General features: G+C 50.5%; 3 protein-coding genes across 18 annotated transcripts in view; 2 read left to right on the forward strand and 1 right to left on the reverse strand.

The window, feature by feature from the left end:
* The window catches only part of LOC108530194 (protocadherin gamma-C4), a 191,671-nt gene that overhangs the window by 165,976 nt on the left and 2,940 nt on the right, over positions 1-22,755 (forward strand). For 14 of the 16 annotated variants that reach the window (XM_017872906.1, XM_017872900.1, XM_017872909.1 and 11 more), the window contains exons 2-3: positions 6,826-6,884; positions 17,986-18,074. In XM_017872906.1, the coding sequence (XP_017728395.1) occupies positions 6,826-6,884; positions 17,986-18,074 (148 nt within the window). Of the gene's footprint in view, positions 1-461; positions 3,471-6,395; positions 6,665-6,825; positions 6,885-17,985; positions 18,075-22,755 lie in introns of those variants that run through there. The other 2 variants (XM_017872896.1, XM_017872910.1) reach the window with 2 other exon arrangements.
* The window catches only part of LOC108530200 (protocadherin gamma-A12), an 86,816-nt gene that overhangs the window by 61,124 nt on the left and 2,937 nt on the right, over positions 1-22,755 (forward strand). The window contains exons 2-3 of the mRNA XM_017872917.1: positions 6,826-6,884; positions 17,986-18,074. The gene's annotated coding sequence lies outside the window, so the exon portion shown is untranslated. The remainder of the gene's footprint in view (positions 1-6,825; positions 6,885-17,985; positions 18,075-22,755) is intronic.
* LOC108530202 (ragulator complex protein LAMTOR5) lies at positions 12,623-12,916 on the reverse strand. Its single transcript, XM_017872918.1, has one exon. It carries the CDS (start codon positions 12,896-12,898, stop codon positions 12,623-12,625), a length of 276 nt encoding a protein of 91 aa, XP_017728407.1. The 5' UTR covers positions 12,899-12,916.

Raw genomic sequence — 22,755 nt, forward strand, 5'->3', positions numbered from 1 at the left:
ACTAGATGCAGTAAATTGGAAGGTTGGGGCGGGCTGGTCATCACCTTTGAAAAAAAGCAGTAAGTGAAATCACTTACGACAGAAAATTGGTTTACAGTTGGCTGATTCATAGAAACAGCCACCCTGTGTATCTTTAAGTTGAGTTCTCCTGAATTTGGTGAAACCATGAAACCTAGAGGCCATCCATGCTTGGCCTCTGACCACTGTCCTGGGTGACATGATTCAGCCCCAGAAATGTTCCCCTACCCAAAAACTGTAACACTCATTCCACATTTGGGGTCTGGGGTGTCAGAAAAGCTAAGTCCCATGTCAGCTGACATTGAGATTTCCTCAAAGCATTGCTGGAGAGTCAGGGCAAGACTTTACAAGGTTCTTACTAATCTTTTCTCTCACCTTAGCAGCATTCAGAAGGATGGGGGAGGGAGGGGGAATACATGGGCTTTGCCTCTCCCAGAAGGACAAGATTTTGCTGGTTCAAGCAAAGTGGTGGAAGCTTCTGAAGTCATGCAGGAAGTTGCTGGGACAGAACGCTGAGGAGTTTTGTATCACTTTGTCTTCCCTGTTGAGCACCATCTGAGCTGTCAAACTTTGCTGCCAAGGGGGCTGAATCAACCTGCAGCACGAAATGAGTGGGGAGGTAGGAAGCTTCTGTGACACAGATTTGCAGTGTGTGTTCCCAAGGTTTCCAGGCTTGAGGAGCCTTCATAATTGGTTGAGAACACATAGACCTTTTGGCCAATCAGACTCAGAGTTGAGGTGGGAGATCTGCTCTTCCAGCCCGCCTCTCCTCCTCCAGCTCCCCAGCTCCACTCAAATTCAGCTCCCCTCCCCACCGCCCACCCCCGCCACTGGGTGACTAAGAAGAACTGCTGCAGGCAGGCAAAGCTCCGAGCAGTTTTTAAGAGGCTAGAAGGAGACATAAGAGACTTCAGCTGCTGCATTCCAAGCCCTGGGTCTACCTTGGAGACAGGACAGCACAGACTTACTCTCCACGAAGGGACTTCTGGGTCATGGGGCACAAGACACCCCCACAGCTCGCTGGGAAATGGCAAGTGCTGTGCATGTTGTCCTTGTGCTGCTGGGGCTGGGTGTCTGGGCAGCTTCGTTACTCAGTGGTGGAGGAGTCTGAGCCGGGGACGCTGGTGGGGAATGTTGCTCAGGATCTGGGCTTAAAGATGACAGATCTGTTGAGCCGGCGGCTGCAGTTGGGCTCTGAGGAGAATGGGCGCTATTTTTCCCTGAGCTTGATGAGTGGTGCCCTGGCAGTGAATCAAAAGATTGACCGAGAAAGCCTATGTGGAGCCAGCACCAGCTGCCTGCTGCCAGTGCAGGTGGTGACTGAACACCCCCTGGAGCTAATCCGTGTAGAGGTAGAGATCCTGGATCTCAATGACAACTCTCCTAGCTTTGCTACCTATGAGCGAGAGATGCGCATCTCAGAATCAGCAGCACCTGGGGCACGATTCCCATTGGACAGTGCCCAGGATCCGGATGTGGGCACCAATACTGTGAGCTTTTACACTCTAAGCCCCAACAGCCACTTCTCTCTGAATGTGAAGACCCTAAAAGATGGGAAACCATTCCCAGAGCTGGTGCTAGAGCAGCAGCTGGATCGTGAAGCCCAGACAAGACATCAGCTGGTGCTTACTGCTGTGGATGGAGGGACCCCAGCCCGCTCAGGGACCACCCTTATCTCTGTCATCGTGCTGGACATCAATGATAACGCTCCAACCTTCCAATCCTCAGTTCTACGTGTGGGAATCCCAGAGAATGCACCCATTGGTACTCTGCTGCTCCGCCTCAATGCCACTGATCCAGACGAGGGCACCAACGGCCAACTAGACTATTCTTTTGGAGACCACACATCTGAGGCAGTGAGGAACCTCTTTGGCCTAGACCCTAGCAGTGGGGCAATCCATGTGTTGGGTCCCATAGACTTTGAGGAGTCAAGTTTCTATGAAATTCACGCAAGAGCCCGTGACCAGGGACAGCCTGCCATGGAGGGCCACTGTGTGATTCAAGTGGATGTGGGGGATGTCAATGACAATGCTCCAGAGGTGCTATTGGCCTCTTTGGCCAACCCTGTCGTAGAGAGCACACCAGTGGGCACAGTAGTGGGGTTATTTAATGTGCGAGACCGAGACTCAGGTAGAAATGGTGAAGTGAGCCTTGATATCTCTCCGGACCTGCCATTTCAGATTAAGCCTTCTGAGAACCACTACTCGCTGCTAACCAGCCAGCCTTTGGACCGGGAGGCCACATCCCACTATACCATCGAGCTGCTGGCCAGCGATGCTGGTTCACCTCCCCTGCACAAACATCTCACCATCAGGCTCAACATTTCAGATGTTAATGACAATGCACCCCACTTCAACCAGCAGCTTTACACTGCTTACATCCTAGAAAACCGGCCTCCAGGCTCCCTTCTCTGCACTGTGGCTGCCTCAGATCCAGACACTGGGGATAATGCCCGCCTCACCTACTCCATTGTAGGAAATCAGATTCAGGGAGCCCCAGCCTCCTCCTTTGTGTATGTCAACCCAGAGGATGGACGGGTGTTTGCCCAGCGTACCTTTGACTATGAATTGCTGCAGATGCTGCAGATTGTGGTGGGGGTTCGAGACTCTGGCTCTCCCCCATTGCATGCCAACACATCTCTGCACGTGTTTGTCCTGGATGAGAACGATAATGCCCCAGCTGTGCTGCACCCACGGCCAGGCTGGGAACACTCAGCCCCCCAGCGTCTCCCTCGCTCTGCTCCTCCTGGCTCCTTGGTCACCAAGGTGACAGCCGTGGATGCTGATGCAGGCCACAATGCGTGGCTCTCCTACTCACTGTTGCCACAGTCCACAGCCCCAGGACTGTTCCTCGTGTCTACACACACTGGTGAGGTGCGCACAGCCCGGGCCTTACTGGAGGATGACTCTGACACCCAGCAGGTGGTGGTCCTGGTGAGGGACAATGGTGACCCTTCACTCTCCTCCACAGCCACAGTGCTGCTGGTTCTGGAGGATGAGGACCCTGAGGAAATGCCCAAATCCAGTGACTTTCTCAAACACTCTCCTGAGCGTTCAGACCTTACGCTTTACCTCATTGTGGCTCTAGCGACCGTCAGTCTCTTATCCCTAGTCACCTTCACCTTTCTGTCAGCTAAGTGCCTTCAGGGGAACGCAGACAGGGACGGGGGTGGAGGGCAGTGCTGCAGGCGCCAGGACTCACCCTCCCGGGACTTCTATAAGCAGTCCAGCCCCAACCTGCAAGTGAGCTCGGACGGCACGCTCAAGTACATGGAGGTGACGCTGCGGCCCACAGACTCGCAGAGCCATTGCTACAGGACGTGCTTTTCACCGGCCTCGGACGGCAGTGACTTCACTTTTCTAAGACCCCTCAGCGTTCAGCAGCCCACAGCTCTGGCGCTGGAGCCTGACGCCATCCGGTCCCGCTCTAATACACTGCGGGAGCGGAGCCAGGTGAGGGGCTCGGCGGCGCCCCAGGCGACCCCTGGGGGCGACACTAGAGAAGCCGGCCGTCCTCATAAGGGACTGAACTGGCATCCACTCCTCTCCGGGCGGCTCGGCCGCTGGCTGCGCTCCACCCGATTCTCGGGATCATTGGACCGTTTGCGCGGAACCAGTGGAGTGGCCGATTAAGGGATGGGGCTCCGAGTACCGGGGGTGGTGGCGACTGTGAGCGAGGGGAGGTGGGACCGACCCCCACCCCACACACAGAAAAGGCTGGGGCCCCGTCGAGCTTCCAGTGAATTTCGGGCGATTTCCGGGGGTGTCGGGGGTCCCGGGAGGAGGCAGTCACAGATCCACCCCTGCAGCCAGCCTCCTAGGCGCCGGCTCCGGCACGCTTCGCCGGTCTTGAGGTTTCCTCTTCGATTTCTCCCCAACTCCCAGCATCTGTGACTTCGCTGTTACCCTCCCTATTCCCGCATCACCCAACCGCATCTGTCTGCAGGACTTAGGTGTGCGCGCGGGGCTCATGCGTGTCCTCCCTGCAGGCCACCCCACGGCCCACGCACGGNGCAGTCACAGATCCACCCCTGCAGCCAGCCTCCTAGGCGCCGGCTCCGGCACGCTTCGCCGGTCTTGAGGTTTCCTCTTCGATTTCTCCCCAACTCCCAGCATCTGTGACTTCGCTGTTACCCTCCCTATTCCCGCATCACCCAACCGCATCTGTCTGCAGGACTTAGGTGTGCGCGCGGGGCTCATGCGTGTCCTCCCTGCAGGCCACCCCCACGGCCCACGCACGGTGCACGGGCTCGCCACGCCCCGCCAACACATGCGCGGACTCACGCACACACCCCTCGCACTTGCGCTTACACGAATACCAGCTTTCACTGCCACTTGCTCGCGGCCAGGTTCACAGGCCTGTCCCGGCCCACTCGCAGTTCCCCTCTGAGACCGTTCCCTCCGCCTGGCTCAGGGGTACTCTTAGCAGATTGTGCGCGCCTTAGTGAGGGTCCCAGATCGCGGCCGCCCAGGACCAGGCGAGGACTCCGGAGCCTCCTCTCACCTCTCCCACCTGGGCCCCGGGCTGGGCTGGGTCGTCTAGGGGCGGCCTGAGCTAGGCACGGGCCCAGGAGTGCTGGAGCGACTCCGCGCTCTAAGTGTCAGGCGGGCGGGACTCTATGACCCTTGGGCCAGAGGTTCGGATGGTCCCGGGGCTCCATCTCAAGGGTGGCGACCTCTCTCAACCCAGAAGCCTCGAGCAGGCGGACAGGCAGAGCTGCCCAGTGGCCCGAGGCGCAGGGCTTGGCCTTGGGCGAGTGAGTGAGCCTCTATAGGACAGCAGGCCTGGTGTCAAGAGCCTGTGGCAAGAGCGGCCCCTTCCTCCCGCAGGAAGTGGAAGCCTGTAGTGCCCTGGCTCTCAACGCCCAGAGATACAGGCTTTTGGCGCCGTCGTGATCACAATGTGCCCAGCGATCTAGGGTCAGAGATTTGGAGGTGACCAAGCTATCTGAGACTCTAACAAGTCCTCTCTCTTCTGGCAGATGGAAAGCTGTAGGCTCTGCGGGATGCCAGGGTGCCCTTATGTGTGAGGAAACTGCAATAGTAAAAAACCCAAGTTTCCCCAACTCCAGGAGCTTTTATTCAAAATATATCTATGCCTAACTCTGCCCCTATGGAATCAGGACTCTAGTTTGAAACACCCCCAGGTGATTTTGATAACTGATTGAGAGAAACTTACTATATAACTCTTCTGAGCATCTCATCTCATTCGCTCCTTCCACCATTGCTGTTGGCTAGGTACTAACATGCCTTGCTTATAACAGCTTCGAAAAGGTCAACTGACTTGCTCAAGTTCACAGAGCAAGTAAGAGAGATTCTAACCCCTATCTAACTCCAGAATTTGTGTTTTTAATTTCTTGACACTTGGAACTTTAAAAGCTTGAGGACAGGAGAGTGGGGTTGGCTCTGCTGGGAGTTTGCTTCTGCTGGGATGGGGCAAGGGTGGGGTTCCTTCCCTTTTAGGACCTTACATGTGGGGAAAGTCTTCTACAGCTCCGTATTTCTGAGCAGTTCCTACAGTGCAAACTTGGCCAGTTATCCTTATGTAGGTTGAGTTTCCCCCAGCTCCCTTTCCTCCTACCACAATTATTGCATTTCCATGTAGATTCTGCTGTGTCTAAGAATACAGTGGCTGAGGGCTGGCCATCCTTGTGCCCTTCTCCATGGCAGCCCTAGAATGGTGCTGGTGACTTCCGATGTACCTGGAATGCTAGGTTTCTGGGTTCTGCTCATATCACTGCTACCTGTGGGCCTTAGAGTGAGCCGCTGGCAGTTCTGGAGCTTCCTTCTCCCTGGAGTAATCTGAGATACTCACACTCTCCACTTCTGGGAGCAAGTATGAGTATTAATTACCAGCCCACCCCAGAACCAGTGAGGAGATGGCTCTAGGAGTGCTCCATGAGATTGTGTGATGGGATAACACATCCCCTGGAAAGACCAGAAGGGACTGAGGAATGAAGTGGCTGGCCAGAGCCCCCCACCTTCAGCTAGGTGAGAGATGGCTACAAATCAGCCCCTTGGGAGCCCTGGAGACTTAGTTGGCCCTACTTGGAGGTTATGGGAACTGGATCCCTCCCCCCTGCATCCCTTCCATTTTTCTCTGTCTCAGACAGAGCAGCCTTGTTCTCTTCTCCTTAGTCACAGACCATTGTCTGGCACAGAGTTCCAGGGGTGAGAAGTGTCCCGGGACTTGGATGCCATGCAAAGGCCCAATCTGGCATGACTCCTAAATTAATAATGTCTTTAGCTGTGGGAAGAGATCCTTGCGAGCCAAGGACCCGGAGAAGGTGTCCCTGTGAATGTATCACTGCACAACCCGGCACCAAAAGGGTTACCAGGAGCAGCAGCCATCTTGCTGCAGAGGATGCTTTGTTCGCAGCTGAGGAGTTGAATAAACTCATTCTAGGGCTGGTGGAATTATCATTGAAAAGCCTCCTCTGCCACTTTAGGGGAATTTCTCTGCACCTCTTCCCCCAGTTCCACAGAAGATGCCTTCAGTCCTTGAATTTTGGCTCAGGAGTTCTGACTCTGGGGGCAGGGAGGAAGGGGCCATTTCTTTAGGAAAGGAGTCTGAGCTTGCTCACTGTGGTCAGATGAAATGTGATTTATCTCTTGGCTTCTGGTACCTCAGACCTCTGAGACCTGAGGTGTATTTTGTCTTTGGAGATGAGTCCACCCTGCCCCCTCTTAGCCCATTTTCTTCTCTGTGCCCACTCCCCTCCTTCTCTCCTGGCCCATCCCTCGGGGCTCGGGTGACATTCTAATTTCTCACAGGTACTCAGCCCCTCTCCCTCTGTTTTCTCCACAGCAAGCCCCGCCCAACACGGACTGGCGTTTCTCTCAGGCCCAGAGACCCGGCACCAGCGGGTAGGTGACTGATTCTCCAGCCCACCCTCTTCTCTGCGGCATTTTCTCAGGGATGATGTGGGAGGAGATGGGGGAGGGCTCAGCATTTGCTGCAAATGGCTTCTCCCTCAGTTTGAGATCCCAGGGAGGTCTTGGTGTGTGGGGGGCTGGCACACAGACCCCAGAAGGAAGAGGCGACTGCCCTGACTGTTCAGGAAGCTCAATTCACATGCTTGCTCCTTCCCTTCTCCCCACGACCGGCACCTTTTCCTATCCCCTGAGGGCACTGTGGAACCAAAGGTGGTCTTAAGCTGGTCTCTGGGTGAAAGCGAGGCTTTCTATGCCCATGTACTGCCTAACTCCCTCCTCTGAGTTGAGCTGTGCTCCATTCTGACCTGGGGCTCAGGCAGAAAAACATTTGACCGGAGGAGGCCGTCCGCAGTCAGCACCTCCTCCAGAGCCTCCAGAGCCAAGGCTGATTGGAGCCTGGGGAGAGTGGAGGCAGCACAGCAGGAGGTGGGACTGAGGAAGGACTGGGTGGGACATGGAGCAGGCCTCCCTCATCCGGCTGCTCCTCCCACTGTCCTCTGCCCCTACTTGTCCTGCCCTCTCCGTCTGTGGGGTCTCTGTGTCTCTGCCCCTTTTTCTTGAATTTCTGTCTTTGCCACTTTCTCTTACCTCTGGGTCCTTCCCTCAGTCTCTATCTTGCTTTGCAATCTCTGCCTCTCCCTCTCTTCTCCATCTCTGTCTTAGCTTCGGTCTTGATTGCTGCACCTCAGCTTCAGTCCCTTTCATTTGTCTAGTTGCATCGATCTGTGACGCTCACTGTGCCCGCCATGGCATAAGTGCTCAATTAATGTGGAGTGAGTGACTACATAGGACTCTTCGTCACTTTCTCCTTCTCTATCTCTGCCTCCCTGTCCTTGTCCTGGACCTCTTTTCTGTTTCTCCTTTCACCATTTCCTAGCGCCTTGTGTTCTTCTATCCCCAGCCTCTATGTTTCTCTGTCTGTCACTATTTCTGCTTTCCTTTCTGTTCTCAGCCTCACTGCATCTCTTTCTTTGCCTCTGTCTCTGTATATCTCTCTGTGCCTGTTGTCTTTTTCTGCCTCTTTCTCTGTTACTCTTTCTTTATCTCTCTTTTTATTTTATTTCATCTTTTCTCTGAGCCTCTGTCTCTTCTCTCATTTTTTTGTGCTTGTGGGCAAGCCAGCACACACAACCCCCCACCCACCACCCACCACCACCACCACCGCGCTCTCTTCCTTCCCTGCCCCTCACACACTGAGCCTTTGATCACAGCTCTCCACCACACACCCTCCCATCCAAGCAGCCCCAGCTGCTCATTTCAATCTGGTATGAATTCCTGCTGAGACAGGAACCCCCTGCGGGCTGAAGGGGAGGGAAACTTCAGCAGAAAGATCTTCAGTTGGTCTGAGCAGAGTGGGATAGGCTGTGGGCCAGGCCTCCCAGTTAGAAGTCAGGAGCCTGGAGGAGTCTCAGAGCCCAGGGAGAGAAGCAGGAGCTTGGGCCACCTTACCCTACCTCCTCAATGGTTGAGTACTTGCTGTCCACATTTGCCAAGTTGCTACAGATGCTGAGCTTCCAAGAATCCTCTCTCCCTATCCTGCAACCAACCAAACCCTTGTTGCCACAAGGACCCAGGAGCCCTTGGTGTATGGCAGAGATTCCAGCTCCTGGGCATGCACAGTCCTGTCACCCGTTTTAGGAATGCAAAGTGCTTCTTAGAAGCCCCCTAAAAAGCAGCAGATCAAAAGGCTTGGGCTGCCCTTGCCCTTCCTTTGACCCCAGCTGTTGTCTTTCTCCCTGCCGGCCTTGCCAATCTTCTCATAAGTTATCCATTAAGCCATTAATGTATTCATTCATTCATTTATTCAACAAATATTTATCGAGCATCTACTATGAGCTAAACATTGGGCTATAAGAGTAAACAAGTTGGCTGTTACCCCTGTGCTAAACATTGGGCTATAAGAGTAAACAAGTAGGCTGGGTGCGGTGGCTCTTGCCTGTAATCCCAGCACTTTGGGAGGCTGAGGTGGGTGGATCACGAGGTTGGGAGATCGAGACCATTCTGGCTAACACGGTGAAACCCCGTCTCTACAAAAATTCAAAAAATTAGCTGGGCGTGGTGGCAGGTGCCTGTAGTCCCAGCTACTCAGGAGGCTGAGGCAGGAGAATGGCGTGAACCTGGGAGGTGGAGCTTGCAGTGAGCCGAGATTGTGCCACTGTACCCTAGTCTGGGTGACAGAGGGAGACTCCGTCTCAAAAAAAAAAAAAAAAAAAAAAAAAAAAAAAAAAAAAAAAAAGAGTGAGCAAGTAGATGTGATCCTGGAACTCACAGGCTTCCAGGCCAGCAGTGGAGACAGAAAATTTGCAACAAGTAACACTTAAAAAAAAAAAAAAAAAAAGCCTGGGCATTGTGGCCCATGCCTGTAATCCCAGCACGTTGGGAGGCCAAGGTGGATGGACCACCCCACAAGGTGGGGTTTGAGACTAGCCTGGCAGCCAACGTGGTGAAACCCCATCTCTACTAAAAATACAAAAATTAGCCGGGCGTGGTGGCAGGCACCTGTAATCCTAGCAACTTGGGAGGCTGAGGCAGAGGACTGCTTGAACCCGGGAGGCAGAGATTGCAGTGAGCTGAGATCATGAAAAAAAAATAATCTAGCTACAAATCATAGTAAGTTCTGAGAGGCAGAGAACAATGTGAGTGTAATGGGGGGAAGATCAGGGAAGGTTTCTAGGAGGAGGTGACATTGAGAAGTTCTAGGCCATTTATGTTCCCTCTACCTACCTCCACCCCAAGCCATACACTGACTTTGAAGCAGAATTCACTGTTGAACCTGGAAGCCCCACCAACTGCCTCTCATGTGTCCTCTGGGATAAGCACCTTACCTCTGCCTCAACTCCCTTTTCATCAGATGAGAGGCTTAGTGGCCTGGAATACATGTGGGAGCTCTTGGAAATATGGAGGAGAAGGTGCGGAACCTCTCTCTCTCTCCTCTCTTTGCTTCCTTAGTTAACCTGTGGGGGATGCAACAAACATTTTTTTTTTTTTTTAACGGAGTCTTGCTCTGTTGCCCAAGCTGGAGTGCAGTGGTGCAATCTTAGCTCACTGCAACTTCTGCCTGCCAGGTTCAAGTGATTCTCCTGCCTCAGCCTCCCAAGTAGCTGGGACAGCAGGTGTGCACCACCACGCCCAGCTCATTTTTGTATTTTTAGTAGAGATGGGTTTCACCATGTCGGCCAGGCTGGTTTCAAACTCCCCGACCTCAACTGATCCACCTGCCTCAGCTTCCCAAAGTGCTAGAATTACAGGCATGAGCCATTGCCCCTGGCCACATTTTTGATTCAGTGGTTCCAAAGTAGTCAATATGAAATAAGCACTAGGATCTAGTCCAGTAACTTCAACTTCACTCCTTCATTCATTCAACAAATGGTCAGTGAGCACTTTCTGTTGGCCAGGCAGTGTTTTTGATGTGGGAGGCCCCTGCCCTTAAGGAGTTTACAGTGCATTGAAGGAGACAAATATTGACCAAATAATTACACAAATAAATGTGAGACTGAAGCTGTCATAGTGCTAGGTAGAATTGTATCTGGTGGTGTGGGCGTATAATAGGGATTTGATTTAGGGAGGAGGAGGACATCCTGGAAATGAAGTTGTGCTGAGATCGAAAGACAAATACAAATTAACCAGCTGAAGAAAAGAAGGAAGAGCATTCCAGATGGTCAGGCACACCAGCTTCAAAGCAGGGCTAGTGTTGAGTTCTTCAGTAAACTTAGTTCAAGTTCAAGCCAGCTCTGGGTCACACTGCCTACACAGAAGGAAAATCATTTCAAATGGGAAATCCTACACAAAAGCCCTATGGTGAGGCCTCCTGGGATCAAGGGAATGGCAGGGAGTTTTCTCTTTGCTGGCCTTGGAGTGAGGGGATGAAGGTTCCTTTCATTCAGTCTAACCCTGGTTCCAGTCTTCTGTTGATGCCCTGCCTCACTCCCTCCCCACCATCTTGCCCACTGCCCTCCAGCCTGGTCTGGTCAGACACACCAGCTTCAAAGCAGGGCTAGCGTTGAGTTCTTCAGTAAACTTGTTCAAGTTCAAGTCAGCACTGGGTCACACTGCCTAGACAAAAGGAAGACGACCTGGCCAGGCGCCGTGGCTCACGCCTATAATCCCAGCACTTTGGGAGGCTGAGGTGGGCGGATCACCTGAGCTCAGAAGTTTGAGACCAAACTGGCCAACATGATGAAACCCCATCTCTACTAAAAATACAAAATATTAACCAGGAGTGGTGGTGCGCACCTGTAGTCCCAGCTACTCGGGAGGCTGAGGCAGGGGAATCGCTTGAACCCAGGAGGTGGAGGTTGCAGTGAGCCGAGATCGCACCACTGCACTCCAGCCTGGATGACAGAGCGAGACTCCATCTCAAAAAAAAAAAAAAAAGAAAGAAAGAAAGAAAGAAAAAGAAAGAGAAAAGGGAAAGGGAAAAGAATGAAGAAGACTTACATTCTTAAGTCCCTGTTTGGCACATGCTTCTCCTCTCCACCACTATCCCTTCTCAGGTCATCCTTTGGGTGTCTGATCCCAATAACTGTTGTCTCAAGCTCTGAGCCCAACAAACCATTTCCCCCTTCTTAGGCTGTAACCCAGGCCCTGCCCTGCAGCTGTCCCCAGCCTCTGCACAAAGAGTCTCCATTTGGTCCCCATCCTGTTCTCTGATGGCTCCACATTACCATCCCTCCTCCTCAGAGAGACAGTATCCCTGCTGTCTCTCAGTTTGGGCAGTCATTCAACAAACAAATAGCGACTTAATTTTTTTCTGCTTATAAAACAGTACATGCTCGTTATAGAAACATGAAAAATAGAAAAAAATTAAAAGAAAAACCACCCATCATTTTACAATCTAGGGAGAACCACCACCAACTACAATTTAATAGGGAACATTTCAAATATGTACAAAAGTAGAAAGAATGGTGTCATGAACCTGTATGATAACACTATCCAGCTTCAACTAATGCCTTATCTTGTTTCACCTATATCCCTACCCTTATCCTCTCCTTGGATTTTTTTGAAGCAAATCTCAGACATCATGTAATTTCATCTTGGTCTCCACCATCTTTAACAGATTATTTTTTTTCTTGTTTTTGTTTTTTTTTTTCTTTTTTTTTCTTTGGAGACAGAGTCTCACTCTCTCGCCCAGGCTGTGGCGCAATCTCGGCTCACTACAGCCTTCACCTCCCAGGTTCAAGCAATTCTCATGCTTCAGCCTCCCGAGTAGCTAAGATTACAGGTGTGCACCACCACATCCAGCTAATATTTTGTATTTTCAGTAGAAACAGTGTTTCACGATGTTGGCCATGCTGGTCTTGAAATCCTGGCCTCAAGTGATCTACCCTCCTTGGCCTCCCAAAATGTTGGGATTACAGGTGTGAGCCACCTTGCCCTGCCAGATGATTCTTTTTTTTTTTTTTTCCTCCAAACAGATTTATTGAATATAGCAAAATTCTATATACAAAGTGACCTGGACCTGCTGCTTCAAAACATGATCCTTTCTTACTAATATCTTAATAGTCGGTCCATAGAGCATTAGAAAGCAATTGACTCTAAATAAATAGAAAAGTGTCCAATGCACATTAAATGAATGGCCTAACTACTGGAACTTTAGTAGTTCTATAAGGTAATTAACATAGGTAGGATCGAGTTCCTGTGACAGGCTGCCGAAGAACAGATATGAGGTGTCAAGAGGCCATTTTGTGCACTGCCACTGTGATGCCATCATGTTTCTGGATCATAATGTTCCCATTATCTGATTCTAGACACACCACAGGAATATCAGTGGGGTCAGAGGTTAGCTTAGCTGCTTGCTGGGCTAGAACAGATATCACTCCAGCGTGCTCATCTGACAGGGTCCCACGGCAACCCAGATTAAGTCCTTGTGAATCTGTGCACAGGACTCCAACAATGGAGGGATTCTTCATTGTGTCTTCCAAGTGCTGCTCCAAGGTCGCCTCCATCCCACCCAGCAACCACCCTGACCCAGATGATTCTTATATAAGGTCCACATTTTATATTTGACTGAGTGTCTCTTAAGTATCTTAAGCTCTTTTAATGTAAAAGACTCCCCCTCCATCTTCCATTTTTGCAGTTTATTTGTTGAATCCTTACCTTTTCATATGTATCTTTCTAAACTTTTCTTTGTGTAATGAAAGAACATGCACAAGCTTCGTTTTTAAAAAATCTAATTTACCTAAATAAATTGTTCACAAACTTGTCACACTTTTATGTGACACTTTATTCACATATCAAGAACTGTTATTCCCAGTCATATGGTACATTTCCTACTAGTTTTTTAAAAATAGCAGCTGAGGCCATACTGTCTGTCAGAATTATAGCTTTTTTCTTCTTTGCAGTGTATCATGGAATTTCCCCATGTCTTTCAGAATTCTTCCCAAGTCATTTGCAGAGTAACTCCTCATATGAATATACATATTATTTTGCAGAATAAGTCCTCATATGAATATACATATTATTTTTCTAATGCTAATGGGCTTTTGCTACACTGGAAAACATACACATTCATTTACTTTTTTTTTTTTTTTGAGATGGAGTCTCACTCTGTCTCCAGGCTGGAGTGCAGTGGTGCCATCTGGGCTAACTGCAAGCTCTGCCTCCCGGATTCAAGCGATTTTCATGCCTCAGCCTTCTGAGTAGCTGGGACTACAGGCGCACGCCACCACACCCAGCTAATTTTTGTATTTTTAGTAGATACGGGGTTTCACCATGTTGGCCAGGATGGTCTCGAGCTCAAGCTCGTGATCTGCCTGCCTCAGCCTTCCAAAGTGTTGGGATTACAAGCAGGAGCCACCGTGCCCAGCCTCATTTACATTTTAATACAATTAAATTCAGGCTGTTGTCAGGGTGACTTCCTAGATTTCTCAGTTTTTTGAGCATGATGTAGGGAGTATTTTATTATAGCCCAGTCTATGGGATATTCCCTTATACACACACACACACACACACACCCCACACTCAATAGGGCAAGAACCGTATTCATCATCTCTTAAATTCTAGGTCCTGTCACAGGCCACTGCTTGGAAAATGGTTGACTAAATGTAGCCCATTTCTTCCATTTTTACTTTTCACTATTCCCCAAATCCTGGAAGAGTCCCTTATATCTGCTGCTGGGGCTCCAAGGCCTCCGTGCTGAAGCCCAGTACGTTGTTGTGTATAAGATCATAGGCCCTGGAATCATATTAGGCTGTGTTTCAGGTTGCAACTCTACCAGTTCCACCTGTGTGACTCTGGTATAATCTCTCAACCTCTCTAAGCCCTGTTTTCATCTGCTGGAAAATATAGATAATCATAACACTTACCTGCAGTGTGGTTCTGAGTATAAGAAAGACAAACATATTACCCAGTCAGCTTAGAATAGGAAGCTTTCAGTAAATGGTTAAAAAAGAGGTCTCTCTCTCCCTCTGCTCATCTCTTACCCAGCTTCACAGAGTTGGCAGCCCACCCACCTGTTTGGCCCTCAATCTTCAACCATTTCCCAGGACTCCTCCTTACACTCCTGACCATCATGGTTCCAAGCCCACTTTTCCACTCAGCTTTATTCCCTCAACACCACTGCCCCCCATGACAGGTCATCCTCTTAACCTCTGGCATCTGGTCCCGTTGTCTCCCTGACAACCCCCATGCTCTCCTCTCTGCAACCCCTCCCTGCTTCCCTGCTCTCCCTACTTTATTCCCACTAACCCCCTTCACCTGGGGCTGAGACCACCTGGCCTTGACCCTGCACCCTCAGCCAGGCCCACAGAGAGCTCAGTTGGGCTGGAAGTAAGGACCCCAGATATTCAGTTGAGGAATTTAACATTAATACAATAATATAGAATCCACCAGCAGATTTTCATAAATGTTCTGTGTGTTCTTTTATCCTTTTTTTCTTTTTTTTAAATCCAGGATTTCATCAAGGAGCATAGATTGCATTTGGTTGTCACGTCTTTTCTCTCCTTTAATCTGGATCTGGCTCCCAGTCTTTTTATTTTTTTAATGACATGGATATTTTTAAAGAGTCCAGGCCAGTTGTCCTTTAAAATGTCCCCTCACCTGGATGTGCTGGCTATTCTCTGATGGTTAGATTCAGATTACACACCTTGGTAGGAATACTTCCCGCAGCATCACACTGGGACATCACACTGGGACTCATCTAACGTCGGCTTGTCCCAGTGTCAGTGATGCCGAGTTTGTTTGCGTGGTGAAAACAGTGTCCCAAACCTCTCCATTATAAAAATGTTTTTATAAAGACATTTTAAAATATTTGTGATTAATAAGTAATCTGTGAATGAGATTTTTTGAGATAGGCGGCATCCCTTCATGCAATTTTAGTATTCATGGATAATCCTTGCTTTGTATCTGTTTTTACATCAGTGATTACAAAGCAGTGATTTTCTGTCATTCCTTCTACATGTATTTGCTGGTATTCTGAAAATTACCTGGACAATTTCTTCAGATTTAAATTCACTGTCTTTTCCTCTCAGGGAAGCCTGGACTGGCTGAGCTGCCTAACCCTGCCTCTTTTTTTTTTTTTTTTTTTTTTTGAGAGGGAGTCTCGCTCTGTTGCCAGGCTGGAGTGCAGTGGCAACCTCCACCTCCTAGGTTCAAGTGATTCTCCTGCCTCAGCCTCTCAAGTAGCTGGGATTACAGGCATGTGCCACCACACCCGGTTAGTTTTTTTTTGTTTGTTTTGTATTTTGGTTGAGACAGGGTTTCACCATGTTGACCAGGATGGTCTTGATCTCCTGACCTCGTGGTCTGCCCGCCCCTGCCTCTCTTCATACCCTCTGGTAGCCCCTGACACAGCCCATGGCAAGTGTCACAACTGCAATTACTGTACTGTGTAATTATTTAAAATTAGCCTCTCCGTGCCCACCATGAGCACCGTAAAGATGGACAATTTCTATCATATCCACAGCCATAACCCCAACACCTAGCTCTGTGTCTGGTACATAGTAATTCCTTAAGAAATAATTGTTGGAGGGGTGCAGTGACTCACACCTGTAATTCCAGCACTTTGGGAAGTGGAGGCGGGTGGATCACGAGGTCAGGGGTTCGAAAGCAGCCTGGCCAATATGGTGAAACCCTGTCTCTACTAAAAATACAAAAATTCGCTGGGCATGGTGGTGTGCGTCCGCCTGCAGTCCCAGCTACTCAAGAGGCTGAGGCAGGAGACTCATTTGAACCTGGCAGGCACAGATTGCAGTGAGCCGAGATCGTGCCACTTTACTCCAGCCTGGGTGACAGAGCGAGACTCTAGTTGAAAAGAAAAGAGAAGAAAAGAAAAGAGAAATAATCGTTGAATCAATGGAAACAAAATTACAACTCTTCCCACTTTTGGGAAGGAGAATTGAGATTCCTGCTTTCCCCTTCAACCCTAGCTTTATGTTTGTTGTGATGGTATAGAGGTCACACACGGCAGCCTGTGTCTGTTCTTAGGCTGAGTTCATCTACTTAAGGGTGGGGAATCCCAGATTGGGCGAAACCAAAAGCAGGGACAGACCTTGGAAAAATTGTAAAGCAGTTCTTGGTTGTGCTTACCCACCATGACAAAATATGCACACACACATACACACACACACATTTTCATGCCTTCAAGGCCTACCCTGCAGCCTTTCCCATGGTGCCAAACCCTTCTTATTACCTTACAGTCACTTAACTGTCTCTGCTGGCTTCTTCCCATTCATTCAAGCGACAAATATTTATTGAAACACTTCTCTGAGCCAGATGGTGCCAAACAGTTACCTAAAGGGCAGACTGTGTGTGTGCCAGGGTTGTTTCCCACCAACACTCCCCTGCAAATTGAAATAATTTCATCCTTGGAAATTCAAAAAAAATCATGGAAATTATCACTATGGGAAAAATCCAAGCAGAGCTGAACCTGCTAAGAAGTAGAGTTCTTCTTATGGTTTAGTATTTTTTAAAATTATGAATCATTTCGTGTTTTTTCAGTACTTGGAGTTTCTAAAAGTCTCAATGAGGTCCAAGTGCTAGGCTTTGTGCTAGGTGCTTCAGTAGGAACCAGGCAGAGTCCCCACCTCACAGAAGTCAGCATGGTGGAGGAACAGACAGGCACAACAACAGTTGCAGTGTGACTAGTGCCATGTGGGGCAGCCGCTGGGATGGGAGTACAGTGGAGGCACTGCCCAGTCTGAGTGGATTCCCTCTGATACATTTTATTCGTGTCACCATGGTAAGTGTTGGGGGACTGGCATTCTAGGGAACACTATCTGCCCAGGATTCACAGCAAGAGGGAACTTGAGGGATAGGAAAGTGCACCTTGGGAAAAGTTTGATGATAGAGTGTTTGAGAGTGGGATGGGGGGCGGGGATTCTTGTAAAATAGGAGGGGCAGGTTCTTACATGGCCGTGGATTTTACTCTGAGGGCTTAGGAAGCCATTGAATTTTAGAAATTTCTTCTCCCTGCTCCAGGGTCTCTTGGGGCCTCCTACATCTCCCACTAGGTACTTCCTAGGTCCCCACTTTTTCTCTAGCTCTGGAACATTCTCTTCCATTTCCCACCTTTACAGTTCTCTGGAGAGGGTTTGATCTTCCTCACTGTGACAGGAAGCCAGGCTCTGTCATGGTGGGTGGGGGAATGCACTATGTTAAATGCATCGGACCAGCCTGGCCAACATGGTGAAACCCCATCTCTACTAAAAATACAAAAATTAGCCTGGCACAGTGGCAGGTGCCTGTCATCCCAGCTACTTGGGAGAATGAGGCAGGAGAATCACTTGAACCCAGGAGGCGGAGGTTGCAATGAGCCAAGATCGCATCACTGCACTCCAGCCTGGATGACAGACCCTGTCTCAAAAAAAAAAAAAAAAAAAGCATCGGAGACATCAAAGAGCCAGTTTGGGGGACTGACTTGTGGGATTCTGGCTTCTGGAGGACTGTAGAAGTGCCTCCTACCTTGCTGAGAGAAGAAGGTCTTGGGCATGGGGTAAGGTTAGGGTACTAGGTTTGGGAGCCCAGGGAGAGGACAGGAGGGGCACGAGCTGTGCTGGCCTGGGAGTTTGTGCTCACCATCCTATTCTCTCTCCAGCTCCCAAAATGGCGATGATACCGGCACCTGGCCCAATAACCAGTTTGACACAGAGATGCTGCAAGCCATGATCTTGGCCTCCGCCAGTGGTGAGTAGTGCCAGTGCGCGTATGGAAGGGTGGGAGACCAGGGGTTCTGGGGTGCTTCTCACAGCCACCATGCCCGCGGACTGGATATCAAACCTGTGTAGTTTCTCCAGATCTTTCGGCAGGTCTGAGAGGACCCATGATTCCAAGCATAAAGCCTGGAATGGTGGCTAAGGAACAGCAGAGGGATTGGGGGTCCTGGGATGCCCAGAGGAGAGCGAACAAGGAAAGACTCATGGAGGGAATAGTGGTTACAAGTCTAGCTCTGGAATGGGACAGCGTAGCTCAGGTCCTAAGCTCTGCCACCTATTAATACTATCTTTGGGACTTGGATCAACTTGCTCAATCTCTCTAAACCTCAGTTTCTTCAGTCTAGAAAGCAGGGACAGGGACCCCAAAGGGTTGTTGTAGAGATTAAATGAGATGATACCGCAAAGCATAGAGTTCTGGGCCTGGCGCTTAAAAGCCCTCAAGCAGTGAAAGTGGGTGTGGAAATCCCCAGCAGAGAAAACACCTCCTCCTTATGCGAGGCTCTTCTTTTGCTGCCCCTAACTCCAGAGTAGGATTCTGGTTTTCCCATAAGGTTGACTAAGGGCTTCCTTTGTAATAGAGATTCGGCCAATGGTGGTTGTCCCTGAAGAGTCACTAGGGCCCAGAGCAGGGGAAGAAGAATATCATTCGTCTTAAAAGTACAGGCCTGGGCCCGGCGCGGTGGCTCACGCCTGTAATCCCAGCACTTTAGGATGCCGAGGTGGGCAGATCATGAGGTCAGGAGTTTGAGACCGGCCTGGCCAACATAGTGAAACCCCGTCTCTATTAAAAATACAAAAAATTGGCCGGGCGCGGTGGCTCAAGCCTGTAATCCCAGCACTTTGGGAGGCCGAGACGGGTGGATCACGAGGTCAGGAGATCGAGACCATCCTGGCTAACACGGTGAAACCCCATCTCTACTAAAAAATACAAAAAACTAGCTGGGCGAGGTGGCGGGCGCCTGTAGTCCCAGCTACTCGGGAGGCTGAGGCAGGAGAATCGCTTGAACCTGGGAAGCGGAGGTTGTGGTGAGCAGAAATTGCACCACTGCACTCCAGCCTGGGCAACAGAGCGAGATGCTGTCTCAAAAAAAAAAAAAAAAAAAGAGCATGGACTTTAGAGGCAGGCCAATCTGGATTCAAATCCTGGCACCACCATTTAGCAATGAGTCCATGGGTAAGTTATTAAACCCCTCGGTTTCACTTACTGTTAATGGGCACAGTATTAACGGATCTCATTGTTAATCTCAGGGCCACATGCAAGTTCCTCAGCACGGGATTGGCAGAGAGTAAGGGCACAATATATTATTATCTTTGCTGACCCAAACCCATTTTTACTGGGTAGAAAGCAGAATTAGAATAATGCCTGTTAATAAAGACTAGCTTCTGGACCGGCAAATCCTGGGCTTATAAGGAGGCTGGCAGAGGATCAAGGCATTGCCCTATATCATGAACTGATAGCCCTGCCCTCCAGCACGTCTGGAGGACTGGTGGGTAGAGAACCAGGTGAAATCACAAGAAGCACTGTCATCACACCTGCGCACACGCTAAACAAACTTTAAGGGCCTCCTGTCAATGAATCCTCTCAATAGCTCTGCAAGGCAGGTCTGATTTCTCACATTTGACAAATGAGAGAACCGCGAAGGCACTTGCCCCAGGGTCCCCAGTTTTGAGCTGCCAAGCTGAGGTTCTAACCTGGCTCAACTCCCAAGTTTATGCTCTTTCTACTATAGGGAACATGGCTGCCTTTGGATCCAGCCTCGGCTTCTCTATTACCTGAGCAGGACTAGAGGCTAATCTCTTCCTCAAGCTCTGTTTTATTCTTCCAGATCAGGGTTGCCAGATAAAATACAGGATGGCCAGTTAAATTTGATTGTCAGATAAACAGCAAGTACTATTTTAGCGTAAGTCAGTCTCAAATGTTGCATGAGACATAATGTACTAAAAAAAAAATGCTCATTGTTTACCTGAAATTCAAATTTAACTGGGAGCCCTGTGCTTTTATTTACTAAATCTGGCAACTCTAGCCCAGATGTCTTCGAGGTTAAGTGGGGCCAGGCCTGTGGTTGATGGAAGGACAGAGAGGTGGCAGGGACTGCTGGCCTCCTGAGGCAGAGCTGTCCCAGGTCTGGTGGGGCTATGATTCCAGAGAGGCCAGAGACTGAGTATGAAAGTGGCAGGCGGCTGGGTCTGAGGAGACGCCAAGTTGGGCTCTTGAGGGAAATAAACAGGTATATTTAGCTGTTGTGGCCTTGCACCGTGAGGCCAGGAAGCAGCTTTTTAGCCTAAATCCAGATGTTCAAAACAGAAATGAAATCAGTATTTATGGCCCCAAACCCTCCAAGCAAGTCATGCAGCTCATTCCCCTGTCAAGGCCTCCCTCCTTTGGCCCACACAGGGCCTGACCCTCATCTGAGCCTGCGCCCTGGGAATGGACCCTGGGGGCGGAGGTGGTGGGTCAGGTCCTGCTCTCACTTTCACACCCGCTTCCTTGCCCTGAAACCAGAGAGGTTCCTGAAGTCCAGCCCAGCCAGGCCTGTGGGGCTGCTGAGGGGGGTTAAGTAAGAGGGAAAGTAAAAACCCACACTTGGGAGGAGGCTTTTAAAATAAACATCTGGGGGGAGGGATGCTCTCAAGGAGGCTGCGGTTTGCAGCTCAGCCAGCTGTGTTCCAGCTAATCAGGCCTCCCTGGGCTACTCTGGAGTTGCTGCCTCAGCCCTGGGATAGGGTGGGTTAAGAGGACACAGGGAGGTCAGGGAGCTGGGAGCTGAGTTTCCCTGAGTAGAGGCTGGCACAGGAGAGGAGGCATCACCCCCACCTTGTCCAGGCCAGAAGATGTCCAGCTTCTTGGGGCTCTCCTAAGTCTGCCTCTCCGTGGACCAAGAGAAAATCCCGCTCCTTGGTGGGCCTTGGGGGGAGTGGAATGTAGAGGGAGGGGCACTGGAGACCTGACTCTACAGAAGGTCAAAGCTGGCAATCTAACTTCTTCCCCTCAGATTTATAGATGGGGAAACAGGCTTGAGCCATGCAGAGCCTTGACCAAGCTCACACAGTTCCTTAGTGGCAGAGCAGAGCAGATAATTCTTTCTATTACATTCTGTATTTCCATATCTTCTCTCCTCCTGGTCTAGCCCAACCTCAGGGCAACCCCCCACGAGGTGGGTGGGGGATGGCTTTGTCACTTTCACCCACTGGGGTGCTACTCAGAGATCTTGGGTGCACGTAGGACGTGGGTGGGCCGAGCTTCTAGCTACTCACTCAGGCCTTTTCTGTCATTCTGTTTCTGCCTCCCTTCTGCCTGCTTCTCCGTGTTCCTCCTCATTCTTTTCTGTGTGCAGGGAGACCACACCCCCCACCCCACTCTTTCTCTGGCGCCTCTGAGGTCTCCCCTCTAGCCCCTAAATCACTCTGGAATCCTGGCTCTTTGAAGCCAGATCTGGGCCCCCCTCCCCTACCCCTTCCATCCCAGGCTGGGAAAGGCTGGAAGAGGCTGACGGCTGGAGGGGAGGGGCGGGGCGGTGGGGACCTGGCTCCCTTTTGGAGTTAATTAGGGAAAACAGAGAAATGTCAGCGGAATGAAAGAGCTGGGGGGTGGGGGCGAGCTGGGGTAGGAGAGGAGGAAGTGGGCAGCTGCTCCCTCCCATTCAACCCCTCTCCCCCGCCCCCAGAAAGCTCTCAGCTCCGGGGATTTGCGACATGAAATGGAGGCTGTAGAAGCCTGAGCATTGGTGCGTGAAGAGGAAAACCGAGACGCATCCTGGCTCTCCCCTCCCGTGTGCCCTCCCCCTCTTATGCCGGCTTGAAAATATTTCCTGTCTCTCTATTTCTCAATTTCTGGTTGATGTCCCAGGATTACTCAGCCTCTCCGGCTTTAGTCACTCTCTCTACTCGCTCCCAGGGTCTAGGGTGGGAGCAGAGGGAGCCTGGGAGGGAAGTTCTCCTGCCAGCTGGGCCTGGGCTGGCCTGGGCATCCCTGAGGTTTTAACTGTCTCCCAGCCACAGAGGATCTCAGGGCCTTCAGCAGCCAGCCCCAAGGAGTCAAACTCCTGTTTCCTCCTCTCCCACCCCCGACCCAGTCAGGGCAGGTGAAGGGTAGAGGTGATGGCATGCTGGATGATGACGCTGTTGATGATGTATTGCACAGGATGAAGCGCCATCTCATTTAGTCCTCACAGCAACCCTGTGAGGTAGTAAAGTGCCTCTCAGCCTTCACAGTGCATACAAATCAGCTGGCAACTCCCAGAGGCTGCATTCTAAACAAGTTCCTGGGTGATGCTGAGCCAGGGCCAGAATGTGGACTTCTCTGGGCCACAGTTTCTTCTTATGTACAGTGGGACATTGGGCCAGAGGTGCTCTCTAATGTTACCTGGCTGTGACACTCTGAGCCTGTGTGTAAAGTGTCCCTGAGATATCTAGTCCCCGAGATCATCATCTCCTCAGCTTCATAGAGCAAGGCTCTTCTCCATCTTCTCTCTGCCTCCTATTCACTCAGAGTAGGGATAAAGTCCAAGCTGCTGGTGGTGCTGGTGACTGACTGTCCCTTCCAGCATGCGCTTAGGTACACTTGGGCCTGAATTCCCCTCTAATAAATGCTGCCTGGTATGGCCTTGGTCCTTCTAAGCCTTGGTTCCCTCATCTGTAAAATGGCGGTCGTA

Source organism: Rhinopithecus bieti, unplaced genomic scaffold (assembly GCF_001698545.2).
Source record: "Rhinopithecus bieti isolate Rb0 unplaced genomic scaffold, ASM169854v2 scaffold_7438, whole genome shotgun sequence".
In the NCBI taxonomy this organism is placed as follows: Eukaryota; Metazoa; Chordata; class Mammalia; order Primates; family Cercopithecidae; genus Rhinopithecus; species Rhinopithecus bieti.

What these genes read in the sequence shown, in the direction of transcription:
- LOC108530202 (XM_017872918.1), bottom strand. Translation starts at nt 12,898, where the DNA reads ATGGAGGCGACCTTGGAGCAGCACTTGGAAGACACAATGAAGAATCCC.